The sequence below is a fragment of the Alligator sinensis genome, unplaced genomic scaffold (genome assembly GCF_000455745.1).
Source record: "Alligator sinensis unplaced genomic scaffold, ASM45574v1 scaffold1301_1, whole genome shotgun sequence".
Classification (NCBI taxonomy): Eukaryota; Metazoa; Chordata; order Crocodylia; family Alligatoridae; genus Alligator; species Alligator sinensis.
Window position 1 is genome coordinate 288,805 of NW_005842575.1, and position 26,662 is coordinate 315,466.

The window sequence follows — 26,662 nt, forward strand, 5'->3', positions numbered from 1 at the left end:
AACTTGTAGTATAAACACGGTACTGGATCATAATGGATTTGTGCACAAAGACTTGCTTTAGATTCAAAAAATGATCCCCCTTTGTTACCTTACCCAGCCCTGAGTACTTAGCTTATTCAGTTATTCACAAAAAACTAGCTTAAAAAAGATGAGCAAGGGGTATCCTAGAGACCTAATTAACTCTTAGCCTTTCAGTTAATTGAGTGCCACATAAATAGGCCAGCTAAAATACTTTTTTTAAATATGAAATAGAACTTAGTGTATTACATACTTGGCATACTTGACATCAAAAATTAATAGTTATATTTTATATACTTTATATCTTCAACACATGTTATGTACATTGACTGAATGGATCTTCATAACCCTATGTGAATGTACATAAGTGTACATTCCCATTTGGCAACAGAGAAGCCAAAGATCAGAGTGACAGGATGAGTTGTCCACAGACACACAGAAAGTCACATTAAGAGGCAGGAGCAGAATTTCTGAATTCTTGGCTCCCAGTCCAGTGCTTACTCCTTTAGACCACACTGCCCTTCTAAGAGAGTAGAAGAGTCACTTCATTTACAAGGATACTAAGGTAACGAGTCTCAAAACAAGAGATGTTTCATATAAGTAGATGTATGTTGAAAATGAACACAAAAACAATGGATATCATTATCAGGATGTTAATATTATTGAATAATCACTTCCAAGGCCTGATAAGCCGTGTGAAAGTCAATGGGATTTTGTCATTGACTTCACTGGTAGAAAAAACAGACCTGAAATGTTTGTGTAATAAAGAAAGATAATAGAATTTTCAAAACTACATATGATTTACATTTCTTCTAAAATAAAATTTTAAAGATTTGCATGCATGCTGAATGTGTTTAAGGAAACACATTACGGAGCACAAACATATGGGTTTAAGTCAGGCGTATTTCTGATCATGATAAAGCCGTTTGCCTAACCTTTATAGAACTTACTCTGATAGGAAGTACGGATCCGTTTCGTTAAATCAGGATAAAAGTTAGACAGCCCACGCATGCAAAAGTTGTCTTTGGAACATGCCAGTACACCAGCATCAGCAGCAGGCAGAGGAAAGAGAGAAAAAACAGTCTAAAGTGAAAGGAAGTGATATCATAACCAGCATCTAGAACAGCCAAGGTGAAGAAATTTCAGCAGATGTTTACCTTCAGGTCAGAAGATATAACAAGGAAAATAAATAATCCAAAAAGTAAAGGGTGTGGGATGGATGGTGAGAAAGCAGCTGAGGTTTTATCCATGTATATCATTTTTAAGAGTGGTCTAAAAAAGGCATCTTATTTATAAAGATAGGCTCCATTCTAGCAGTACAGCACATCTGGAATGTTGTCCTAAAGGGGTAGCCAAGGTTCTCCCAAATATGGATAATCCTCAGGTGGTGAAAAGCTAGTACAGTCCCCTCTGCATTACTCATCTTCCCCTGCCTATGTAATTTCTGCAGTATTTGGTTGTAGCCTCAGTAACTTAGAGTAGCTTGGGACTGGCTGAGCCATGTAAAGGGAGGGAAAATTACTTAAAACTGCCTTCTCTTCTGCTCTGCTTCACTGTGCCAAGTTTATACCATCTTTACATTTGTCACAGCTGAGAATCAAGTCTGATGTGTTTAAATATTTGTAAAATGAAATAAAGTGATTCTTCAGGGACAGAAATAGAAACCAAAGATTTAAGTTTTTCTCTCTAAGCTTTAATTGTTCAGAGTTCAATCTTGTTTCCAATGCGGTTATTAGCAAAATGATTGCTGATTCCAATGAAAACAGGATTGGGTGGTTAGGCAGAGAGCATGTTTATGAATGTTTACTTGTCATGAACTATTAATACACTATAATTCTACTGTGCAAAATTCATGACTAGACTACAGTTCTCATCTAAAACTATTCCTTTATGTAACTTCAACATTTCACAACTGCCTGTCAATAAGACCTAATTGTGCAAATATGAAATAGCTGTAGATACACACACCCTTTATATGTAACATATTAATTTTTCTAATTTTCTGACTCACATGGAACTTTTGGATTAATAGAAATGTAAGACAAAAAACTAATTGTATTGGTGGAAGCCCATTTCCATTATGCAATGCATAACTATGGCTACAGTGCTGTAGCATGTGCTTCTTGACCTTAAACAAACAACATTTGCACAGATGGATTTTATAAGATCTGGTTAGTATCTCCAAAGGAAAAGAATGAATATGGCTACTTCCTATTTAAGCTGTTTCTGCTACCTAATGAACATGCCAGATAGAATGCTGTTACCTGGTCCTTCAACCATAACTATTTAAATACAACTAGTTTGGTAGAGGTTATATATAGGATTTAAATTCAGATCTTACTTATTGGTGTGAAGCACTTGGCAAGAGGAAAAAAAGCAGCATAGTCATAGAGCACATAATGAATTTGCTAGCAAAGAAACAACCAATTATTTTTTTCCTCACAATTTCTCAGAGACTAAGCTAGGGAGATTACTTACTGACCTCCATCCCAGACAAATTTCATTACATTTGTAATGAAGTAACATTTTGTTTCTACATAAATGTTGGTACCTAAGGAACAATCGGATTTCTTTCTGCCATTCTATGTATCCCATTGGCTGGCAGATTATCATGCATTTCAAAAGCACTATAAAAAGCTGCAGGCAAGAAAACCAAGACCGAGTAAGGCTCACAGCAACTGTGCTTTTTTTCCCTACCTGCGGCGAACTGCTTGCTTTTGCGAGGAGAACGGGGCTGACGCTGATATGGATCACTTGACCCGTACAAGTCAATGGTTCCCATGCTCAGCAACACTGTCTTCTGCATAAAATCCACAACAGCCAAACCATTGCAGTTTCCAAATGCAACTCTGAGAAAAGAAACATTCCTCCCAGATATTACACTTGGGTTTTGTACAATATAATTTATACAAAAAAAATTAAAACAGCCACTATTGTGAACTATGCAAATAATGTTCTCATAAGATCTTATCTTTAATCCTTGAAGCTTATACATTATTTTATAGACCTGAACTATAACAAACTTGCATCCCAAAATGCTGCTATTAACATTACACAAATTAGATGCAGATTACCTTAATCATACTGCATAGTTCATTGCTATAATAATATGCAAATATTGCCATGTTCACCAATATGGTTGTAATAATTAGAATCATGGCAAATAATGACAATTTAAAAAGTGTACAAATCATAGGGTATATATAATCTATGAACAAATACGCAAAGTAATGATATCAAGGTAATGAAATCAAAACCCTGAGAATATTTACAAAATCTCAGCCCAGCTACAGTCTGTGAGGTCAGTCACTCACCTGCTCACACTCTCTCACTGGGGGTATAGAGTTCAAGTGGGGCTTTGTAGCTTGAGTAAGAGCACCCAGGCTCTGGATCCTGTTCTGGGTGCAGGGGAAGATGGGCCTAGCTGTTTTGCTTCTTCATCTGTCTAGCCTGGGAGGACCTTAGCTCCTGTCTCCCATGAAACAAGCACTCCACCCTCTCCTGGAATCTCCTACAGTGCCTGGTCCTGCATCCACTCTTGCATGGCTGTTGACTACCCTCAGGAGTGGAACTGGGCCTGTCTTGAGCTGACCACGCTGCTGCACTTTCTTCTCTTGTCCTGCAGGGTACGTTGGCTTTAGGGGAGACCCTTTGACTCTGCTCTTCATGCTGTACCTGCTCACCCTATCCTTCCCTAACTAGTAAGACTAGACAAAATAAACTCAGAGTGCTGCTTCTGCCACACAACCAGATGACAGCTGGATTGAGGCTATTGCTGTGCATCAGGGCCACTGCTCCTGCCTCATGGCTGGATCACCCTGCACACTGGATCGGTATCCTACTGCACCCACCCTGTGCACTGGATCTAGCCCATGCCAGCTGGATCCAGCTCGCAGACAGACCTGGTGCAGCCCATCCAGCCTGCAGGGAAAAAAGGTCAGGCACCATTGAACGTAGATTAATCAGCTTTGTCCGATTACTAACAGCATTTTTTCCGACAAAATGCAAAAGACCTCTAACTAGTCTGAGGAGACCAATTAAGCTTTAGTCAGGTATTTCTTATTTGGTTGTTTTGTTTTTATTACTTCTAGAACCCTTCTACAACTTATCAGCCCTTTCAAATATTAGGTAGTTGAGGTTTCATATGCATTTTGGGAAGACAGAAAATTCGCCTTGAGTTACTTACACACACATGGGTAGTGCTAGTAGAATTTGGGGGGCATCATTTGGTAAAAAGAAACATGTATTGACCAGTTCAAAAGAAACCAATGTATCTATGTAATGGATTTTTTTTAAACTTTGGAAGTGAGAAAAATAAAAACAGATTTTAATTGGACAGCATAAAGGGCACATCTGTGAGCTAAAGGTCACAAACCTTTTTAAAATTGCAAAAGTATCTTTCCCCTTTCTTTGCACCTGAAAATGGTTTTTTTTCCACAAACTTTTCAAAAGACCTTGATCCACTCTCTTATGCAGAGAATCAGACCTGGGGAACTTCACCCAGCCAAAAGCAACTGCAGAAAAAAATGATTTAGATTTACAATGGCTTAACAAAATGAGTGATGCTCTTCAGCTTTATAATTCTAAGTATAAGAAGAAAAGCATAGTGAAGCTTTGACAAAGGAAAAAGCATTTAGAGGAGAAGATTACTACTAACAGACTTCAAGGCAAATTAATAATGACTGTAATGTGTGTACAGTCATAAGCTTAATAAAAGATTCAGGGTGAATTTATTATTTCCCATCAGTTATTGCACTTATTCACTTTAAAAAAAAGCATGTAAAGAAACTGAATTTTTCATGGCAAAATACATTTAACTTCTTAAAACAGATTTTTTTTTTGGTGTAAGGAATAAAGGCTCATGCTCTTAATTAATTTTCTATGTTTCATAAAAGCAGTACTAACCCTGATAAGCCTTCCTGAATAATTACTATTTGGATGGGCTGAGAACCAGGTGCATGCAATATGGGCATTGATTTTCAGGAAATGTCCCCAGTGGATCACTACTTATAATGAATTTCATGGTTTTTGTATATCTTTATAGATTTTCTAACATAGCTGCATAATTTTGGCATGTTTTCTTTTTTCTACTTTTATAATATGAACAAGTAATTTGATGATTCATGTTGATTGCATGAAAATAAGTGTAAATATTTCTAATTTCAAGCTTGACAAAGCTCAAAGTAAACAGAATTAAAGTACACTGAATTTCACAATGTGTCAGCTGCTTTATTGTTTCAAGCTTTGTATTTCTATCTGCTTTAGATCTGCTATCTATTCTTATGGAAATCAAAGGATTTATTTGGACACTGAAAGTAAAAATCCACTACACACAGGCAAAACTTAAATTCTTTCAACTCATTCCCCACCAAAGGCAACAACATCAAATCAAGCAAGAGAACTACTTAGCAAAAAGATAAAGTTACAGCACCAAGTATTGGTGGAGATGCTATACATGCTGACCACCTCTGGTCAATCTATAATTATAGATAAGTGTAGGCACCCATCAATCCTATGGATCCTGGTTACGTGCAAGAGGTCTAGTCAGGTCTAGCCTGATGAATTTATGTGTACAGAAGCCTGTGACCATCACACCAACACCTTCGACACACACACCTAGGTAAGAGTATGGAGGAGTGGAGGCTGCCCTAGACCTAACATCTTCCCCTTAGACCACTGAGACAGAATCCAAAGGCCAGACCAAGTCCAGATGTTCAGTGCCTCGATGACTGTAGCTTCTGCCAGAGAACAAGAGATAAGAACTGCTGCTGACTGCCTAATGCCTCAGCATGGGCACATTTCTGTCTGGGTGACGTCCCTTCGCTTTTCTCCCACGAAGGAATGCCCACAGGGCAGTGGGGACTACGGTTCTGAGGCACCCTATACTTGCTTTACTCTGGAGGTTGCAACATCGTGGTATTTTATAGAAGCTATCCTGCCACAAGTAGCTCCACCATGTTGCCACCAGTCCCTCCAGGCAGATGCAGTTCATGGTCAGAACCAGGACATGTAACCACAATATAAATATTGTAAGCAGCCTTATACAAAACTGAGAGCAATTATAAAATAGCAGCAGTCTCAGACTATGCCAAAATGACACGGCCATTTTGCCAGGCTGTGAGGCTAGAGATCAAAAGATCATTAAAGAGTTAAAAAGCCTGTTACAGATCTGGAGGAGATGAAAACTTTCAGCAGCTACTGAGTGAAATGGGCACTAATGGAGAAAAAAAAATATACAGGGAATCTTAAGAAGGAGGTCTTTCCCAGAATCAGGGAAGAATAAGCTTAGGGACAAGTTTGCCATATGTATAGTCTACTTTATTGTTTTAAAGTTTTTTTCCTCTGAAATGCTTTCATTTTAAATAAATAATACTCTATTTAGAAGAGGCTGTTTGGTCGCTACTTACCACTGTCACTACTCCTGGAGAAGCAACAGAACTATAGGTATGTGACCTATGTCAGACCTACTGAAGGAAAAATAGTTAGCCCCCAAGGGAGAATTGCAAACTAGGGTTCTGTTTAATAGTCGGAGAATTCCATGATTCTGCAGAGCTTGGTAATGGCTCAAAGCCTGAGACCTACAAAGGTGTGCACTTTGCAATGCCAGGAGGTGAGAAATGTTGTTCACCTCAGTTTTGTGACAAATGCACTGTGGCAAGGCATAATTAAAGAAAGTTCTGAATTTCATGAATAAAGAATTACCCAGGATTTCAAGACAAAGAAATGAATTTATATTAATACACAAGATATGGCTGAAATGTTCAAAGGGGCCTCAGCCAGTCAAGTGACCAACTTCAACTGAAAGTGAGGGAGAGGTGGGCTCTCAAGTCCCCTGAAAGTTCTTTGAAATGCCTGTCAACGCTCTGACCTTGAAGTAATATCTTCCCCACCACAATCAAACTTGCAAAACCTTTTTCCACATGTGAGTTAGTTATCCTAGCAGTCTTTTCCCTTAAGATCTAGGTTCAGGAAACTTGTTTTTCACGTGGACTTTATGTGGGGTAGGTAACTCTGTAGTATACCTGAACTGTATATGGCATGATTGAGTAAAGGATAAATCAGTACAATGCAAACTTTAGTTACTTACAATCCATAAGCAGAGCTTACGGCCAGACTGGTGATCTGTTGTGGAGGCTCACCATCCACCCACACCAACTGAATGACAAGGTCTGCTTGATACCCAGGAGGCATCCGTACCGGTCGAGTCTTAACACTAAGAAGAAAAAGGGAAAAAGTAGAAACAAAATAAACAAAGTACTTAGGCCATGATGACAGAAACCATGAAGCACACTGAGGTATCTAGAATCCTAATGCTCATAAACAGTTCACAGACTCCATTTGTCCCTCCATCTCAAGCAAATGTATTCCTTAAATCTTTTAATCCTTTTAGAACAGTTGCCCAATCCCAGATCCAGTTTCAAAGACTGAATGGATTCCTGCGTGGCTTCCTATGTAGTTTGGTGTGGTTAAGCATTCTCTCTTCCTGGTTTGCCAGGGCAGGTGCAGTGACCTGCAAAGCAGGACCCTGAAGCATATGTACACAGGAGGCTGTTAGAGTTATGCATCCTGTATGCCAGCTGCTTTGTCTTTTTAGTCCCCGTCTCTTCTGTCTGACCATGTTCATTTGCCATCTTCATACAGTATACTGAAGACAGTGTACAATTTGTCTTAAAAGTTAAAGTTTTAAACAGTAAGGAACTGAGAGATTGTCTCACATCTATAGTATTATTCGGGTCTTGTATGCCTTTAAAACAGTGGGTCACTTTGGCTGAAAACAGTTGTGGGAAGGTTTTGTAACTTTGTAGTATTGCTTACCAACTTCAAAATCAACAACACAGGAGTTTAAAGCAACGATGGCTCACTGATGGCAAACAACTATGGATTGGGATTTGGGGGGATTCTGATCATATGTAGATATTTTCTTGATATTTCTGATGTCATTCAGCATATGTATAACTGTGTGGAGACAGATTTCACATTTTGATGAACATCAGCAATTATTATTTCTTTAGCAAGATACAAGGTTGCATTACCATCTGTGCTTATCTGCTTTTTTAAGTGCCTAAATACCTTTATGAATCTGGCTCATAGTCTCTCTGTCATAATTCTCTGTTTATAAAACGGAGTAATAAAAAGGTCTTCACAGAACAAACACACTAAACTAGGGCTGTGTGAAGTTTCAGGTGGTGATTCGATTCGGAGGAGATTCGGCCTGATTCGGTGGCCGAATCTCCGAATCCAAATCGAATGAGGGGACCAATTTAAAGGTCCGAATTGATTCAAAGCTCTCTGAATCTTTGGCAAAGATTCAGAGAGCTTTGATGATTCGGGCAGTCCCTGGTGACTGCAGCAGGGAGGTGCAGCTGCCGCCCCTGGGTGGGTGTAGAAAAGGGTTTTAGCCACTCCAAGCTGGTAAGTACTAGGGGCAGGGGAGGGGACCATGGGGGGACCACCCCACTCCCCTAGCTCCCCCCCCCATGGTTGCCCCAGCTCCGTACCTTAAAAAAAAGCCCCAGTGCTCATTGGGTGCTGCTGGGCAGGGAGGTGATCCCCACTGCCCCACGCTGCATGGGGAGCTCTGCACAAGCCCCCTCGACCCCCACTCCCCTCAAAGGCTGCCCTACCTGCTGGGGCTCCAGCCCTTTAAGGAAAAAAAAAAAGCCTAGAAAAGCCCCAGGACTCTCCGCTCCTGGTGCAGCCTCGGGGCTTTGGGGACGTGTCGAGAGCCCCCACATAGTGTGGGGCAGCAGGGATCATCCCCCACCAGCAGAAGCGGTGAGTCGCAGGGTTTCTTCAGGTTCTTTTTCTTAAAGGGCCAGAGTTGGCCTGTGCAGAGCACCTGTGAGGAGGCTAGGGGAGTGGGGTGGGGGGGTTCGGGGGCTCGTGCAGAGCCCCCCATGCTCCCTGCCCGGCAGCACCTGCTGAGCTGGGGCTTTTTTTTTTCCCAAGGCCCTGAGCTGGGGCAGGTGGGGCACTGGGAATGAGGCAGGGGATGGGCCTGGCCTGCTGATTTGGAGATTCAGCTGCTGCTGAATCTCCGAATCAGATTCGGCTGAATCAAATCAAATCACTGTCCCCTGAATCGGCCAAATCCAAATTCGAAGCAAATACTAGCCGCTTCGCACAGGGCTTACTAAACACTGTGAAGTAATACAGCAACAGGAGGGGGCATGTAGGCACCTTAGAATGCAATACTACTACTACTAACACCACCACCATTACTACTACTACTACTACTATAGCATAAATTTGATGTGTAAAACAAGCTAATGTCTTCCAGAGCACATGGAGTGCTGCACAGCATCATAAAAACACAGTTAATATAACACTCAGAGAAAACCTAATGAGGTTCATCCTACAAAACACAAGTCTAAATGGGTGGTGCTGCAGATGCTGTAAGTACAGTACAAGCACTGGTCATAATAAACTACTCCTTTTAAATGAAAAAAAAGTCTTAATATTTTCAGAGAAGAAATGTATAACTATAAAGACAATGTAGTTCTGGAAGTGAAACACAATTTTACTGAGATTCATTTTTCTATGACAACTTCATTTGCAAACATGGATTTGGCCTAGAAATGTGGATCTTCCACAGTCAATAGAAGACCATAAGAAAAAACCCCCTCAGAATTCCATTCCACCAGTCCCATTCCAGCCTGATGGGATTTAGTCTCATTATGGTAGAAATAGTCATCGCTGAATGAAGCAGATCAGCTGTGCTGCAGCAGAACTGATCTGCTTGCTCCATTGGTCAAAGCACATGTTGCCCCTTGTCCTGCCCTTGGGGGTGCGGGACAACAGGTGATGTGATCTTTCCAATTTCCCTGCTCAGCCAGACCTGTCCCCTGTGGGTTTGGCCAAGTGAGGAAAAGCCCTTCCCTGCTCAGCCAGAACTGCTCCCTTGCAATCACAGAGCATGGGTCTGGTTGTTCAGGGAAAAACCTCACTTTCCCCACTCAGCCAGACCCACTCCTGCAATTGCAGGGGGCAGGTTTGACCGAGTGGGGAACCTACACTTCCCCACTTGTGGAGAGGTACCCCAAGATTCCCTAGGGTGCCTCTGTATAAGTGGGGCAAATGGGAAGGTACAAGCTGCCTGAGGTGGCTCAGATGGCTCATACTTTCTCACTACAGAGCTAATACAGCTTCATAAAGGACAGCAATGTCTATTTGCTCCTATTTGTTTCCATCCCTAGGGATCCAGCCTGTTCCAGGCTCAGGGTTATTAAAGATCAGTCATACTGTCTCAAGACCAGAAAGGTTCCATAGCTTCTCTGATTTACTTTTCAGTTTTGCCCACATGTGGTTCCAGTTCTTTTCTGTAAATCAGATTAAGGCTGAGACTGTGACAGGACAGCCATCAGCCTGCAATGCATCAAGTGCCTCTGAAACTGTCTGAAATTAGTCTTCTAAGTGTAGTTCTTCTCAGCAGAATCACTTGCTGCACAAAATACTTGTTCTGTTTGAATCAAAGTCCTGCTCATGTTCAGCGCAAATATCAACAGGCTAGTATGCCAAAAGGAGCTACCAGCTGTCATCAAGCAGATCTTTGATTCAAACAAAATTACAGACCTTGATAAAACACAGGTGTGCCAAATTCTTTCAGGCTCAGTGGAAAGACCAATTAAGTGCATCTGTGTAAAGATAATAGCTATATATAATGGAAACTCCAGCTAAAGGCTAGCAATATGACTAGACCTAAATACAGCTAGACCCTATGAACAGCAAAGTTTTTTTGGCTTCACATACAAAGAATACAAGTTACTTGTATGCTATATGCTGTAAGACAGGAAGCCAGAAAGATCTTGCAAATATGACCCTGAAAGAAAGCAGAGAACCAGAGCTTGGGATATGGGATATTTTCATCACTTCTCTACTTCTGTTGAATGGTTCAAGTTTTCATTCACAGAGTGAAGTCAGTACGTTTTTTTTTAGTATCTAAACACCTTTCAAATACTTGTTATGATCAGGGAAAGGATTTGGAGACAGTTGAAACATAGATAAAATATAACTCAGGGTAAAACTTTAGCCCCATTGAAGTAAATGGTAAAACTCTCTTAGACATCATTGACACTAGGATAGAGCTTTTTCTTTCTTTTTTTGGTTTGTTTGTTTGTTTGTTTATTTGTTTTTTTGCTGTTCCGTTAAATCCACTGATTTCAGTGGGTTTAATCAGGTGCTTAAAAATGACATACTCTCATTGCTTTATTGAATAAGGATGGATCATTATGAATTGGGCAACAAAGTGAACACTGCTATTTATGTATAAACAACACAGTTGATTGTTATGGTAATTAGATGTTGTTTCTAAGCTCCAAGACGCTATTTTCAGGAGCACAAAAGAGAGTTACTGGAAAAATTAATCAATGATCACTTAAACTGAGTTTGAAACAAATGAGTCATTTAAAATATTTAATAATAATTAGATGAAAATAATTACAAATGCACTAAATTAAAATAAACACGGATCTCAGCAATGAACTATAATTGCTGTTAAATTACAGTTTACAAAATCTTGTAAGGAATGATGAGTTCTGAAATCATTCAAAACTAGAATTTACTAGGGTTATTTGTCAGACCATATTAATCTACTACAAACAGTGCTGAAGTATATATAAATTGCATTTCACTTGCTTCTAAATATTTCCTAAAACCTGATTTTTTTTACACAATACAATTGTATTTCATTACCTGTATGCATTTAATATTGGTTTCATTAATATACATGTTGTTTTTCTTTAAAACGCATACAACGTTTCCATATAGGGAAAGGTGTATCTCTGTACCTTTTGATCAAAGTGGGGAAATTTGTACCTGTAGTTTTGGACATAAGAGTTGTATGAAGGTCACACCCGTCTCATTAATATAAACATAAACAACATTTATATTAATGAAACAGGTGTTAATTTCTGGCAGTGGAAATTTCTGAGAAATGTCCATTGCTAGAAATTTTTCTGAGGGAAAGAGTAGTGCAGGTATTCAGCCTGGCTGCTCCACTCATCCCATTCAAGGGGGTAGGGAATGGCAGGGAAAAATTTACCACACCCTGGTCTGGGGAAGTGTAGGGGACATTGCCCCATTGCTCCCTCCTCTTCCAGACCAGGGGATGAGAAGGAGCTATGAAGCAATACTGCCGCACGCATTCCCCAGACCCTGGGGAACAAGTGGGGATCAGCAAGTGGCTGCCCTGTGCCTCTCCCCACCCGTCTCTAGAAGGGGAGTGAGCAGCAGGGCAATACTGCCTACACCTTCTGAAGACCAGGGTGTCCCCAGTCTCAGGAAGATTTGTGGTGGCAGCAACAGCAAAACTCCTCCAAGATCAGGAGTCTCCCCAGAGTTTCTCCAGTCTGGGGAAGTTGCTGCTTGATTTCTCCTGTAGAACTAAGCAGAGGTATATAGGCATTCACTCTAGTGAGAGAAACTCTTTTGCAGGGGAGATCTTTTAGACGTCAATCTGGAAGAGCTTCTTTCCAGAGGGGGACTGTTTCCTTTGGTAAAAAATGAATGAACTTCTGTACATTAGCAATTTCTACCAAGAGAACGGCGATTTCCCCAGCAGAAATGTAACATTTGTACGTGGCCTCAGTTGCTCAAGGATCAGTAGTGTAACCTAAAGGCTGACCCATGTTGACATACTTGTATTCAGCTGAAAATTGTAGGGACTTTTGCTGCCACTTCATATCCCAAGTCCAGGTCAAATTTATAAGCTAACATCAACATTACATTTCCTTTTGTATAACTGCTTATCAAGTTTCTTCCTTTAATCTTTATTTTCAGATCTTTTCCCCCTGATGTACTGAATCTCCAGACTGAATCTAATTTGATATTTTCTGGACACATTTTTAACCAATTAAAGATTTCTCTGTTCTCACGCATGTTTGTTATGTAGCCCAGCTCAGTATCATCTTGAATGTTATTAACAAAATGTTTATCTCCTTTTCTTGGTAATTAATGAACTTGTTTAATATAATCTATTTGAGTGAGTACCATGCCCTGTAGAAGAATAAATCTTTAAACAAGCGCAGTCTTACCTAAGGCATGGGATACTGTCCTTCATCATTCCTTCACAAGCAACAGTGTTGGTACTGCCTGAAAGGTTCTTTAAGGAAGGAAGCTGGGATGAGGCATCTGGAAACGGAGGAATTATTTCTGGTTCAGGAGTAATGATATCTTCCACTTCATACTGAAGCCGCACCTCTAATGACTTAAAGGAAATCAAAATCTAAGTTATAATTTAATAAAACAATCTCCCTTGGACTTCACTGCTTTTAAATGACTATCAATAATTCTGTTTCAACAACTAGAAAAATACATTTTGGTTGCCATTTGCTGTTAGCAAAGATTATTACTTTTTTACCAAACATCAGCACCAGCAGCTAAGTCTTCCACATATCCCAGGGCTGGTAGAGAAATACCAAAGTGTATATTTCTATGAAATAGAGATTGCCACCACTTCTGATGAAGAGGAAATCTAGCACTCACTCTACATCATACAACAATCCAGCCAGTACTTAAAAATATTAATTAGTATCCTCAGCAGTCACTGTAACTATTCTAATATTATTTTTCTAAGCAACTTAACTAAATCATGTGCAAAGGCTCATCTACACCTCCACCTTCTCACTGCCAGTACTGTACTCTCCACCTAGGTTTCAGCCAACATGTAGAACAGATCATGTTAACTGCTGATCTTCCTTCCCTGTGGGTGACTCCGAGATAACAAATTATTATGATTCCACATTCACTGGAGAACCATATTCCTTGCATGGACTCTTCAGTGGTTTTACCAAGCAAAGTCCAAACAGTTTTCTTGCTCCATGCTCTCTGGGGATGTCAGAGGATGTGGCCCCAACCATCCTTTAACTCTTCTCACTAATTTAGGAAAACTAGCCCAAGACCCCAAGAGAGGGGAAGATGGGCAGGGAATGTGAATTCACAGGAGCAATCATTCTGAGAATCTCAGTTACTATGGTCATATGTACCTCCTTTGGGAACTGTTCAAATTAGATCTTTGTGATGGAGAGTGTAATAGGGAGTTAGAGGGCTCCTATTACTTTAAGAGGGAGATGTAGTAGACTAAGCTGGCCTTGGGAAGGCTGGTAGCTAATACACAGGCTAACTGCTTGTAAATCAGCTGCCAACTAACAGGCAAACAGACAGGCCTGTAGCTACATGGATAGTGGCTGCCCTGGGCGGGGGAGGAGTAACCTTTCCAAGAAGACAGTCACAGAGCAGTAAGCTGTAAATAGGACAGGTCTATGGGCAGCTCAGGAGTCCAGAGCTGCAGTCAGCTGAGCCAAGCCCTAACAGGGAAAACAGACTGGTCCTCAGGCATAGAAGGGGAACACATGACTGGATGGGGCTGGACTTAGGGGGCACATAAAGCCAGTGCCTGAGCCCAGTCAGTCAGTCTGGCTATGTAGGCTGAAAGAGAAAATGCTCCTGAGGAGGAAGGCTGAAGGGGACTGCCTAGTTGACTTGAGAAGCTCTGAGATCTGCAAGCAAGATGCCTATAACTTGCAGAGAAATAGGACCCAGTATGGGGGGCAGTGTGTTGGTTCAGCCAAGGAGCTTGTTTATGTTGAAACCAGCAGCTATAAATGAGAGCCCAATAGATAAACTGTTCAGAGACTATGTTACAGCCAGAGGGGTTTTTCTTTTGTTATATTTAACTGGTGGACCAGGTTTGGAACTGGTAATGGGAGGTGGAGATCCCAGTGGTGCTTGAAGGGCATGCAACTGCTTTGAGCCCCGCTTGGGGCTGGAATTAAGGCGCTAATACACAGGGCCAGGGGCCCAATGCCCAAGAAGGACTGAGATCAGGGCCAGGGGCCACTGCCTGAGAAGGCATAGATAATAACATACGCATGCAAGTTTTCATGCCCAGGAATAGAATTCCCACCTGCAGGCAAGTGGCATTTTTGGCATTTAGATGGAAAGCAGATGACCAAATCTAAACACTTGGATGGCCAGGAAGGAAACAGAATGCCACCCCAAGTGAACAGTGACTGCAGGACTGCTCTCCTGAATTGGCCAACAGATCTAGAATCAAAGACAGATTTAGAAACTGAGGCCGTGTAGACAAAATGAGACGCTTGTGTGCACGACGCTTTAAAGTGGGCTAAATTCTTTTGCACTGCTTTAATGGTGTCAGTGTTTGCACGCCTCAGTGGCATATTGTGCATTAATTACAGCTGCTGTAGGAAATTTGGCAGTGTAATGTGCCTTAAATGACTTGGGGCTCAGCAAACTAAAAACTTCAAGGAGTGAAACTGCACAAGGATGTTCACACAGCTCTAATAGGACCTGTGCATTTTAGTCATGAAGACTTGTGGAAGCTGTGTTAGACCGAGATGAATATGCCTTAGGTTGCACAGGAGGGTAGACATCTGTCTGACTCTAGCAGTTAAACATATGTGATCTGATTCACTGGTCCTGGGATGGCCTCCCTCCTGGTCTTGCTTCCACATACATCTGTGAATCTTGTGCACCAGTTTGGTCCTATTTAGACAGTGAATATATAGGACACTTTTCCAACTATTGTGTAAAAGCTGGACTCCCTGAATGTGAACAAGGAAAGAGGAAAAATGCAGGCTGGCTAATGTTCAGCTTGAGAGGAAAGTTAGGGTATTGATGACATCTGTAGCAGTTACAGATCTGTCACTAGCATTTGACCTCTTAAGTTGTCCCAAGGGCATGTTCAATTCATGCAAGAGCTGAACAGAATGAAAGAGTAACATCAGCCTAATAACTTTTGTCCCATACAAGGAAGTCAAACTTTGCCACCTCTGCTTGGTAATTTGTGTGCAGCCACACAGCTGGGCACCCAGGGCACAGGGGCAGCAGCAACTTCTGGATGCTGTTTTACTGCCAGTATGACTGCAATTGCAAAAATGTGGCTACCTACAGAAGCCATTTATTTTGTATCTCCACTCTCAAGTCAGTGCCCAGGGTGACTGCCCTAGTCATCCTACCCTAGTTATACCACCATTGGTGATTCTCTGCTGTGACGTGCCTGAAAAATGAACCTTATCCTTATGAAGTCAATCCATTTGTCATCTTTGCTTACAAGCAAAGACCCAGAAGCTGCAGCCTGATGTTTTAATTGGTCTCTGATATTTCTAAGGGAGGTGAAAATTTGTGAGAGTAAAACCGTTCAATTTATTTTAAGAAACTTGATACAAAACACACCAAAAGTAGAAACACAATGTATACATGGGGAAGAAGAGATCATCTGACTTGGGCTTGTTGAGGACAATCTCATGGTTAAGCCTAAATATCAGTGTACACCAGACCCTAAGTGACACTTGTGGCACTATCCATATGAATCTGGTTGGCTTAGTTTCCACTTAAGGATAAAAGAAAAACCTAAGCTGATCCTACAGCTATGAATTCCACAGTGTTTCTCTGAATCCTCTCAGTTTTGGTCCATCTCCTGGGGAGACCTCTGAAGGGGCTACAGTCTGTCTTCATGATTTTCATGTAGGTATTTTGAAAAGGCATCAGCTGCTTGGGGTTTGTTTTAGAGTTCCATCATTTGAGGGGAGGAAAGATTGAGTGAGGAGTTTGATACCAGTCTTCAAATGCAGAATTGATTGTTATAAAGAGGGTGGTGTTATGCGAGTCAACAGGGGCAGGATAAGACATAATGGACTTAATTGAAACAAGGGAGTTCTAGATTGAATATTAGGAAGAAATCTCTAACTCTGAGAGCAGTTAAGCACTGAATAAGATTACCTAGAGAGGTTGTGTATATACTGGAAGTTTTCAAGTGCTGAATACAAATATCTGTCAGGGATGGCTTGGACAGAAATGATCCTGCCTTTTTCAGGGCATGGGACTAGATGATCCTCCTCTAGACCTATTTTTCATTTATTCTATGATGAAGGTCATTGGACCTTTCTCTGTACTTCCAAAGACAGACAGACTCTTTCCTGTAGTTCTTCTCCAAAGCTTGGCTTAGGAAGCCATACTAGGGAAGGACTGATGCTTTCAATAGAACATGAAGTACCTCAGGCTCCTTGCCTTCAAAGTTTCCTGTGGTGTAACATAGAGTTGACATTCACGGATCATCCTCTGTGCACTCACTACGAGAAGGTGAGCTTAACATAAATTTATCATCCTGGGACAGGAAGAAATAGATCCAGATGCCAAAAGGCACATGAAACCTGGATACATGTCTGCATCACAACTTGGCCACCTATTCTTTTTTGCAGAGAAGTCACTGTTCAGGGGTATAAACCAGAAGGATACTCAGCAAGTGAACCCAAACAGAGGAGAAGCTGCAGAGGGAAGATGGAGAGGCTCCATCTGCTATGGAGATGGGAATATGCAAATTCAGACTTCACTGACCACGGTGAAACAACACTTCACAGAACAACTATTTTTGTAAATATTTCTATACTGGAGTTAAAATTTGAGAAATAGAATAGTACATTTACATAGATTTTTACTTCAACAAAATCCCATTTTTAGTGGCAATTTGGCTGAAAAACAAAGTTAGAAAAGTAAAGAAGATAAAAGTTAGATAACAATTGTGGAAAATGTAGAACTGCTATAAAATTATATAAAATATTGAGATATAATAATTTTCTGAACACTGCATGTGGCTTGATGAGATGACGTTACAGTACAATGGGTTATAAAACTTTCTTATGTGAAAGTACTGATCTAGCTTAAATCGGTGCTTGTGGAAAAACCAAACAGGTAACACAATAGCTATAGATAAACAAATGTTCCAACAAACACTGGGGAGCAACTGCAAGGCAATGGCATATCTTCAGGTTTAAGCCGAAGTGACATGGCTGATTTGCAGGGCCGGAAGCCTAGAGATCAAAAGGATACTGTGGGTGCTGACAGAAGTGACATTTTGTCACACGCTCAGCCTCCTGAAAGTGCTCTATAGCCGTTCCCTGACAGAAGTGCGTGGCTATGGAGTGCTTTAAAAGTGCCTGATCATGCAACAAATGAACATGTTCGGATGAAGGTGCTTCAAAGCAAAACAACTTCGTTAGCTTCTGTGAGCATGTGCTGGGAGCGGGGCTGGGCTGCTGCAGTCCAGCCCCGCCCCTGCTGTTGTCTTCAGGATGGGGGGGGGGGAAGGGAGCTCTGTCTGGGTTTTGCCCAGCCCATGTTGGAGGGGGGAGGAGGGGTGGACTGGAGCCCCCCCCCCCCCCCCCCCGCGGGGGGGGACTCCATACACTCCCCTCAAGCATAGGCTCGGAAAATCCCAGATGGAGGTCCCTCTCCTTTCTTCCCACCCCTCCAGCCTGAAAACAACACTGGAGTCGATCCCCCACTCTCCCAGACACAATAGAGCTTGTCTGCTGGGTTGGGGGGGACTGCTGGAACTCATGGCGCTTCCTATAAAGTGCCATGAGTTACGGCAGGGGGCTTCACACCTGTCCGTGCCCTGTATGCTGACAAAGGCATCTCAGGAGCAGTGGAAGACCAACTTTCAGGTGCTGTCTGGGACAGCAGACAAAGAGGAAGGCTTTGTGGAAGGAATCAGAAGAAGTTGAGGTCCATCCAGATCCATACACCTGCAGTCAGAAGAAATAGGCATGCGTATGCAGAGGCACGGTATTTTAATATCTATTTTGTCTTAAGTGCTATTGTTCTGAATAAATAATACTTTGCATTATGAAGCTGTTTTGCTACTATATTAGGTACTAGTCACAGCTTTTGTGGGGAAGGGAACCTAAGGGTTATTTCAGACTTGCTGAAATAACCATGTTTAGTATCAGGGAACTGCAGTTCAAGGCCTGGCCTGAGAGCAGGAGAATCATGTGAATCAACCCCAAAAGGGTAACTGGCTGGGTCCTGACACCAGAAAGGGGTTCAACTCAAAGAGATGTAGTGAGGGATGCTTTGACTATTTACAAATTCTGTGAACATGCTAAAACCTAGTCTGAACTTGTATGAAAAAGGTGGTAAAAATTATCATGCAAGTGAAAAATGAATGTTGACTATCAAAAAGTACAGACAAACTACTTTACACATTATGCTGTGACATTCTATGTTGAGAATTTTCTGTTCTATTTTTCATAGTGAAAATCATTTGCTACCTATCTTGTAATGATAAAGGCACGTAAAGCAACAGACATTTCAGAGCATACAACTAAAACAGAGACTAACCCAATAGCTCAAAAACAAATCAAGTCTTGATCCAGTATTATATTTTGTTGCTACACCAAAATAATGGAATTCAATTCCAATTAAATCAATTATAGCCTTGCCATTGATTTCAATAGACCTGGGAATTCACTCAAAATGGTTGAACTATAATGTTGCAGAATTTATATTTGGGCAACTTAATGGAAGCTTTATTCTGATACATACATATGACTAGCAGGCTCACCTGAAGCACTCCATCTTGGAAATTATGGCCTAAATTATTTATTCTTTCCAGTTATTATCAATATTTGAGTAAAATTCTGAAGGACTTACTGCTATTTCAGTATTAACTTCATGTTTGCTGAATCTGTAAATAATAACATATGCAGAGACTCCTGCCACACAGAATATCCGGCTTTCAGGACACCAGTACATCATCTGAACGGCATAAGGGTCTTCTTCCACAATCTCAGCTGTGGATTTTCCTTCTCCTAATTTCTGCTTTTCAAACACCTTTGAGGTTTTTAACTTGTACAACATCTGTAGAGTTACTGCAAAATATTAAAACACATCTAAAATATTGTTTAACATTAAACAAACCTAGGTACTAGATTTCTTAGTTGGTGGTCTTTTAGACATGACTTGCTATGTAATGTTATAAAAGTTCAACAGAACAAGATAATATGGACAGCATTGCTAAGGTTTATATGCCAGATTTCCTGAATTTGACATTTACAAATAGGTCATTTGTTAGCATTTTCTTTCTGGGCAAGAAACTTAGAAAGCACGAGTTTCAGTCTCATGTTTAGACTTAAGCTCTGATTCAGTGCTCCTTTGACAGTCAATACTGAAGAGATGCAGAACTGCTTGCAACACTGTCAGTGCCATCTTCCTAATAAGATATTAAACTTAGATCTCTTTTATCTGCCTATAGCTGCTATCTTATTACAAATTAAAGATCCCATGACACTTCAAGGAGAAAAATAGATAATTCTGGTGTCCTGAGTAGCATGAGGGTTATAGGATACTGTTAACATCCCAAATATGGAATAACAACAGTGTATTATTTATAATAGTGTTCAGAGGCTACAATCAGGATTGGGACCCAATTGTGCTGGTCGCAGCCCTAGATTGAAAGACTTTACAATATAACCAACCATATTATGCTCCATTACAAAAAACTTTCTACATTAATGTAGACTACAGGAAAAATACTATTATTCACACGAGATTGAAACATCTCCAGTAGGCTTTGTTTTGGGATGGGGAGAAATATAAGGACCTGCTTCTTTCCTCATACCAATTTTATATCAGTGGAACTCCATTACATTCAATGGTGCAAGTAAACAGAGAAACATGACTGTTTAGTCCTGAAAGAGAGGTGTATTCTATGTTTTGTAAAAATTTCTTTTTTGGATACTGTTTTTTTCAATGCCGAGGTCAAAAGCAGGACTTTTAAAGCAGTGCACGTGTTGCAGAGTGGGGATGAGGAAGACACAATGAGTTTCTTTCAATATTGTTCTGGTCAGTTTTGCCTGTGTAGAGAGACAGCAAAACATGGCCGCTCTTATTCAGCAGTATTTTAAACTTATTTGGCATTTCCGTAGCACTGGTATTTATGGCCGACTACACATGTGCTTGGAGGTGGGTGGGAGGTTAATTAGAGCACTTCTTGGGCAGCCGCTCCAATTAAAGGGCCTTACTGTCACATGTATGAAGCCCCCACACCTTTAAAAATGGTCGTGGATTGCTTTATCTAAACCTCATTTGATGAGGTTTACTTAAAGCTCCCTATGAACATTTTAAAACGTGAGGGCTTAATACATGTGATGCGGTGGCAATGCTGTAGCATTTTAAATAGAATGCAGAACAGACTCGATTAATCAAGTCTGCTCCAACACGTTCCATTTAGAACACCAGTGAGCACAAGTATAGGCAGCCTTTGTTTGCATGAGATTTAGGACAGCAGTAGCTCAAGTCCAGCATCTTCAGGATGTTTACAGAGCAAAATGAAGATGTGATTATAGCATGGATTCAGTGGCACAGGCTTTTTACATGTGCTAATAAACAGTGGATAAACTCTCCAGGGACTTTGCATATGTTCTCTGGTAGCTATCACGTGCTGAGTCCCTTGCTGTTGTGTCTTCACTGCTGTTTTTATCTAGACTCATTAGACTAAGCTTATGTCAATACTGGAGACTGCAGCGACACCTGAGCTAGCTTAAGATGAGCTAACTTGGGTACAGGAAGCAGACAGGCCATGGCAGCAGAGCTCACTGTGGGCTCACTTGATCTTTGCCAAAAGGTTGAGAACTTCTGTCCAGAGAAACAACCTGACAAGACACTGATATGTGAAGAATTGGAAAAATTCTGCAGACTTTGCCTGAAAGAATACTTCCATAACCTGGACAGAGCATCAGTAGCATAACTGGGGGGAGAAGAAGTGACTTCCACCGCAAGTTCAAAAACTATCATCCTCAATTAAAATTCTCTCTGGAATACTCCACCACTAATATCAACTGTCTAGATACAACAATATACATCTGGGATGGTAGCCTACAAAAAACTCATGGACAACCACACCTATGTCCACAAAACCAGCAATCATCCCAAACACATCAAAAAAGCTTTAAATGACAGTCAGGCCCTCAGGTGCCAACTACATCTGCTCCAAGGGGAAAACTCATGACACCCACATTGCCAAATGAAAACTGCCTTTGCCCAGAAAGGACCCTCTAGCAGAGAAACAGACTGCATCTTTGAAGGAGCCACCCAAATTCCCTGCAGCAACAAGAAGAAAACCTCCATTGACTGCACACCCTTGGTTGTCACCTACTAACCCCTTGAACCAATAAGAAGGATCATCAAGCAATTATAGCTGATACTCAAAAAGGACCATACCTCAAGAGAAATATTCCCAGCCCCTGCAACTCCTGACTTTCAGACAGCCCCTTAACACCATCCAAGTCATCAGAAAGAAACTCCCTGCTGATCAACAGGCACCAAATGGGATCTAACACTGTCTTAACAAAAAATGCAAAACCTGTCAACTCATCTCCACTGCCACAACGGTCAACACTCCCCACAATGAATCAATCAGAATTCACATGTCTATCCTAGAATATGGTACACCTAATCCAGTGCATCAAATGCCCACATAGAAACTATGTGGGTGAAACTAAACAAAAATTATACACTGGAATGAATGGTTACAGAAAAAACTATAATGGACAAAGACACTAGAACAGTGGTTTTCAACCTTTTTTCATTTGTGGACCCCTAAAAAATTTCGAATGGAGGTGTGGACCCCCTTCAATTGTAAGTGTGGGTATTCACATACTTTTTTGATGATCATAGTCATTTTTTTCAGACTCCTTAGACATAGTCTGTGGACCCACAAGGGGCCCTAGCATCTTGAATTAGAATTGTCTTTGGATATATTTAGCTCTTTAAAAAAATACCTGTAAATACCTGACCTCTCATGAAATTATGAGACTGATCTCATGAAATGGCAGTAACTAGAACTGGGACAGACAAGTTTGATCCAGTCAAGACTATCCTCATGTATCCACTGTAGGATTTTCCCCTATAGCTTGTTTCATGGGGTTTAGTCTGCTTTAGTTTTCCACTTACAAACTGTGGCATTTTGCTCTCTTTGGAAGATTATTTTGTACACTAGCAGTTCACTGTGAAGAATTTAATTTTTTTTTATGATATTTAGCTTAATGACTCTTTTCTTAATTTCATCCCATTGTTTCTACTTACACTACCCTAACCAAATCCCTCAATCCAGGCATATATTATAATAAAAATAGAAACTTACTGGCGGAGGCATCCCAAAACTTTACTGATCCATCTGCATGACTTAAAAAAAATTAAATGTTGGTTAATACAAAACATGACATTATTTCATCTTCTCTCAATTACTGATCATTCAAACAGCTCAACTGAGTCACTGCATTTGTTATGTTAGAATACCTTAGCTGGCCTTTCCTTCATTCTCACAATCTAGCCTAAACTTGAAGTGAAATATGAAATTGCAGTGATGCAATTTACATTTATACTATCTAAACAAATGAAATAATGTAAACATAATGCATTAATTGATTTGTAGTGTACATATACAGTACATCAAAGGAAATGCAGATCAACAGTATGTCACTATAATTGCTTCCACACAAATTAGTTACCTAGGAATTTGCATGTTATTCATTTTAATTTTCCAAAAGAAAGAGCTCTCACATATTTTATCAATGCTTGTGCTTTTTAATAGATAAGCTCAGATAAAAAATTAAATCTTGATCTATTATCTAAGAGAAATTTCCAGCCTGTTGATACATGTTATGTATGTTATATATTATGGAGTCTCTGTGGTAACTTAGTGAGTTTTTTTAATTTAAAACTGTCACAAAGATACTCTATTCATTTTAAGATCCATTGTTGATACAACAGTAAGCGCCAGATTCTTCCATCCTTGCTCACAATGGGCACATCTACATAAGACATTTACTGCAGAGTAGACTAATTAGCTCCACAATAAATGGCTTGGCATCTACATGTACATCCCTATTAGGCTGCAGGAAACTAATATACTCTGCAGCAAGTTAGTACTTGTAAATACAAGTACTATCCTGCTGCAGAGTTTTTTTTTTCATACATAGCAATGCATGCGTAAATGCTGACCAAGTTGGCTGGGGCATGAAGGTGCTTGAATGCAGGGACTGCCTACTGGCTAGCCCCACAATGGAGCACCCATTCCTTGGTGCACGTGTAAACATGGTGCCTCCGATAAATAAATTCTGGTGCGATATGCACCACGTGTTTATTGTTCTGCCTTAATATGCACATGCAGATGCGCCCAATGAGTAGCATCTTCTTTATGATTGGTTTTAATGGGCATATTTGCAGAATAAAATGCTATTCCATGTGTGCAAGGGCAAACAAAATGGGACCCTAATAGTTCTGCTTTGCTTTACCACTCACTGGTTGTGACAACTAGAACTGGGCAAAATTCAGTACATTCAGATTACATCAGCCAGAGCCCAGTAAATTGCCCTGGAAGAATTCCTGTGTTTTTAAGAAACAACCTATATAGTGCTTTTCCTGGTCTGGGCTGAGGCTCTGAAGTCACAATCTAGCCCAGTCTATTAGATGTGGCCACTAACAACATTTTAATTAACTGCAGCTGCAGTTAGAAGAACCTCTCATTGTCATTCTTAAAGAGGCATGGAACTAAAATACCAATAACATAATTCTTTTTGTCTGGAATAAAAAGTTTAACATTTTTTTCAAGGATCTGATTATTGGGAAAAGCAGAACATGGTCATACTGTATCTTAAGAGCTGGAACTTTTAAAGTTCTGAGCTCAATGGAAGCTACAGCAGCAGAGAGAAAGAATACATATAGCAAGCATAAGTAAATTATTTTCATAAGAGATGAAGTGACACAGAATTAAATGTATATACTATTAATGCAACTGTAGACACATGCAATGTGTATTATATAATATTAATACACACATAATAATTTGCAAAGACATAGTGCTTTATAACACATCTCTGATCATTCACTTACACTATACCCACAGCTTAATTTATTTAAAAAAAATCCAAACCTCTGATTAGATTCAAATAAATTAAATCAAGCCCCAACAAATACTTCTTTCACTCTTCCAAAAATATGGAATTTAATACTCCAAGTTACAGTAGCTCAGGACCCCAAACAGACCAAATTAATTCCAGGGCCAGTGACAGGTTTAAGGTACAATACCTAATGACCCTGCATAGAAGGTGAAATTCATCCTCTTGCAGTGGGTCAGCACAAAACCTAATCACTCAAGTTCCACATATGCCTAATTTTGAAAAGGTGGGGTTAACTATGCCTTCAATTGAAATGAGAGTTGTATGACATCAAAAAGAGGGCATACCTGAAAGGTCCAAAGATACTGATCCTTAAAGTTGTGCTATTTTTTATGAATATAAAAACGTTTTGAGGGTCTGGGGAAGGGCGTATTTCTTTTCAAAGACAGAAAAATCCCTCCTCCCTGTTCAATACACAAGGTATATTACAGGGCTTTCTCAGATGCATATTGTTGCCATAACTAAAGCAGCTGAGAATTGAGGGTAGTGATGGCTTCATCATGGAAAAGGAGACAGAGCTTCTGTTGTACTGTGCTGTATTGAAGACCCAGGAGGCACTGTGACTAAGTCAGAAACTTTCAGTTATCCTGAGGTTTCCCTGCTAGGCTGGATCTTAAAGGTACAAATCTCAAAATGTAAAATTCACCACAATACCCAGAATTTACACAAACTTGGAGAGATTAACACTATGGTCCAGATTCACTCCAGCCAGAGAGTCCCCTAAAATCAAAGCAACTTTGCTAAATAAGTGCTTGTGGAACTTTTGGCTCCACGTTTCATGTTCTGCTAATGACATCTGTTTCTTAGGGTGGCATTGTACAGTGGTCATCTAGTGTCCTGATTGGTCATCTCCAAGGTAATTTCTGCACTTACGTGCCCAGAGGAATTCTATTTCTGGACATGTAACCCTGTACACATGGATGACTATGTAAACTGGGCATGTGGAAACTGGCAACAAAACAGGAGAAAGATCACATCTTTTCTCTCCGGTAGCTAAATGGCGAGGGCACTCACCTAGGAAGCTGGAACATGTGTTCTAAGGACCACCGTTCCCAGAGGAAGTTTGAAGCTGTGTCTCTGACTTTCCAGCACACCACCTTAATCACCGCACCACAATTATTCATTAATCAGGCTCTTTTCTGATGCTCATTTTGAAACTAAGCCATTAATGTAGCAGTTAAAATGAATGGAGGCCAGTGTAAAGAAGAAGCTTCTGACTGACTGGAGACAAGGGCCCAGACTGGAGACTAGCCACTTACCTGAACCACACACCCTCTGGCTTCCTGCTCCCTCCTGGCCCCCCAGAAGGCCAGCTTTAAAAGGAGCGCTGGAGAATAGATGGAAAAATGGCTAACCTGTATCACTGCAACAGGAGTGCTATGCTGAGAAGTCAGAAAATCCCAGGTTCAAGCCCTGTCTGGACGTAGAACCCAGGTTCCTTGGCCTCCTACTTGAGTGCCCTAGCCATGCAGGTACTGAGAGGAAAACTTGGGAAGTCTCTCTCTTCCTCCCCCGTTTCTAAGTCTACATCTGGTAGTCAAGGGACTTTGGGTGTCTAAGGCCATTGTGCATCCACAAAGAGTGCGCATATATACTCTGGACCCTACTGCACATACTCTGCAGGCATACCTACATAATCATCCATAGTTGTTCATGTAGCCAGGGTTATGCATCCAATAAAATAATTGCTCTGGGTGCGCAAGCGCCAAAAATGCCATGCAATTGATCACTTAGATGAGAAGGAAGGAACAGAATATCACCCTTAGTACTCATAGCTGACTACAGTACTCCCTTGCCCTGAGCACCTCCTCCCATAGATCTTTAGCTCTCAGCTTCACAGCTATAGGGGCACCCTCCTAGCTTGGCTTTCAACCTAGGTCCTAGATTAA

At 40.7% G+C, this 26,662-nt stretch overlaps 1 protein-coding gene across 1 annotated transcript in view; it reads right to left on the reverse strand.

Moving 5' to 3' along the window:
• STXBP5L (syntaxin binding protein 5 like) overlaps positions 1-26,662 on the reverse strand; it is a 253,207-nt gene that overhangs the window by 115,280 nt on the left and 111,265 nt on the right. The window contains exons 13-17 of the mRNA XM_025214254.1: positions 22,958-22,998; positions 19,468-19,685; positions 13,050-13,222; positions 7,106-7,231; positions 2,716-2,867 (exon numbers count right to left, since the gene is read on the reverse strand). Coding sequence (XP_025070039.1) covers positions 2,716-2,867; positions 7,106-7,231; positions 13,050-13,222; positions 19,468-19,685; positions 22,958-22,998 — 710 coding nt within the window. The remainder of the gene's footprint in view (positions 1-2,715; positions 2,868-7,105; positions 7,232-13,049; positions 13,223-19,467; positions 19,686-22,957; positions 22,999-26,662) is intronic.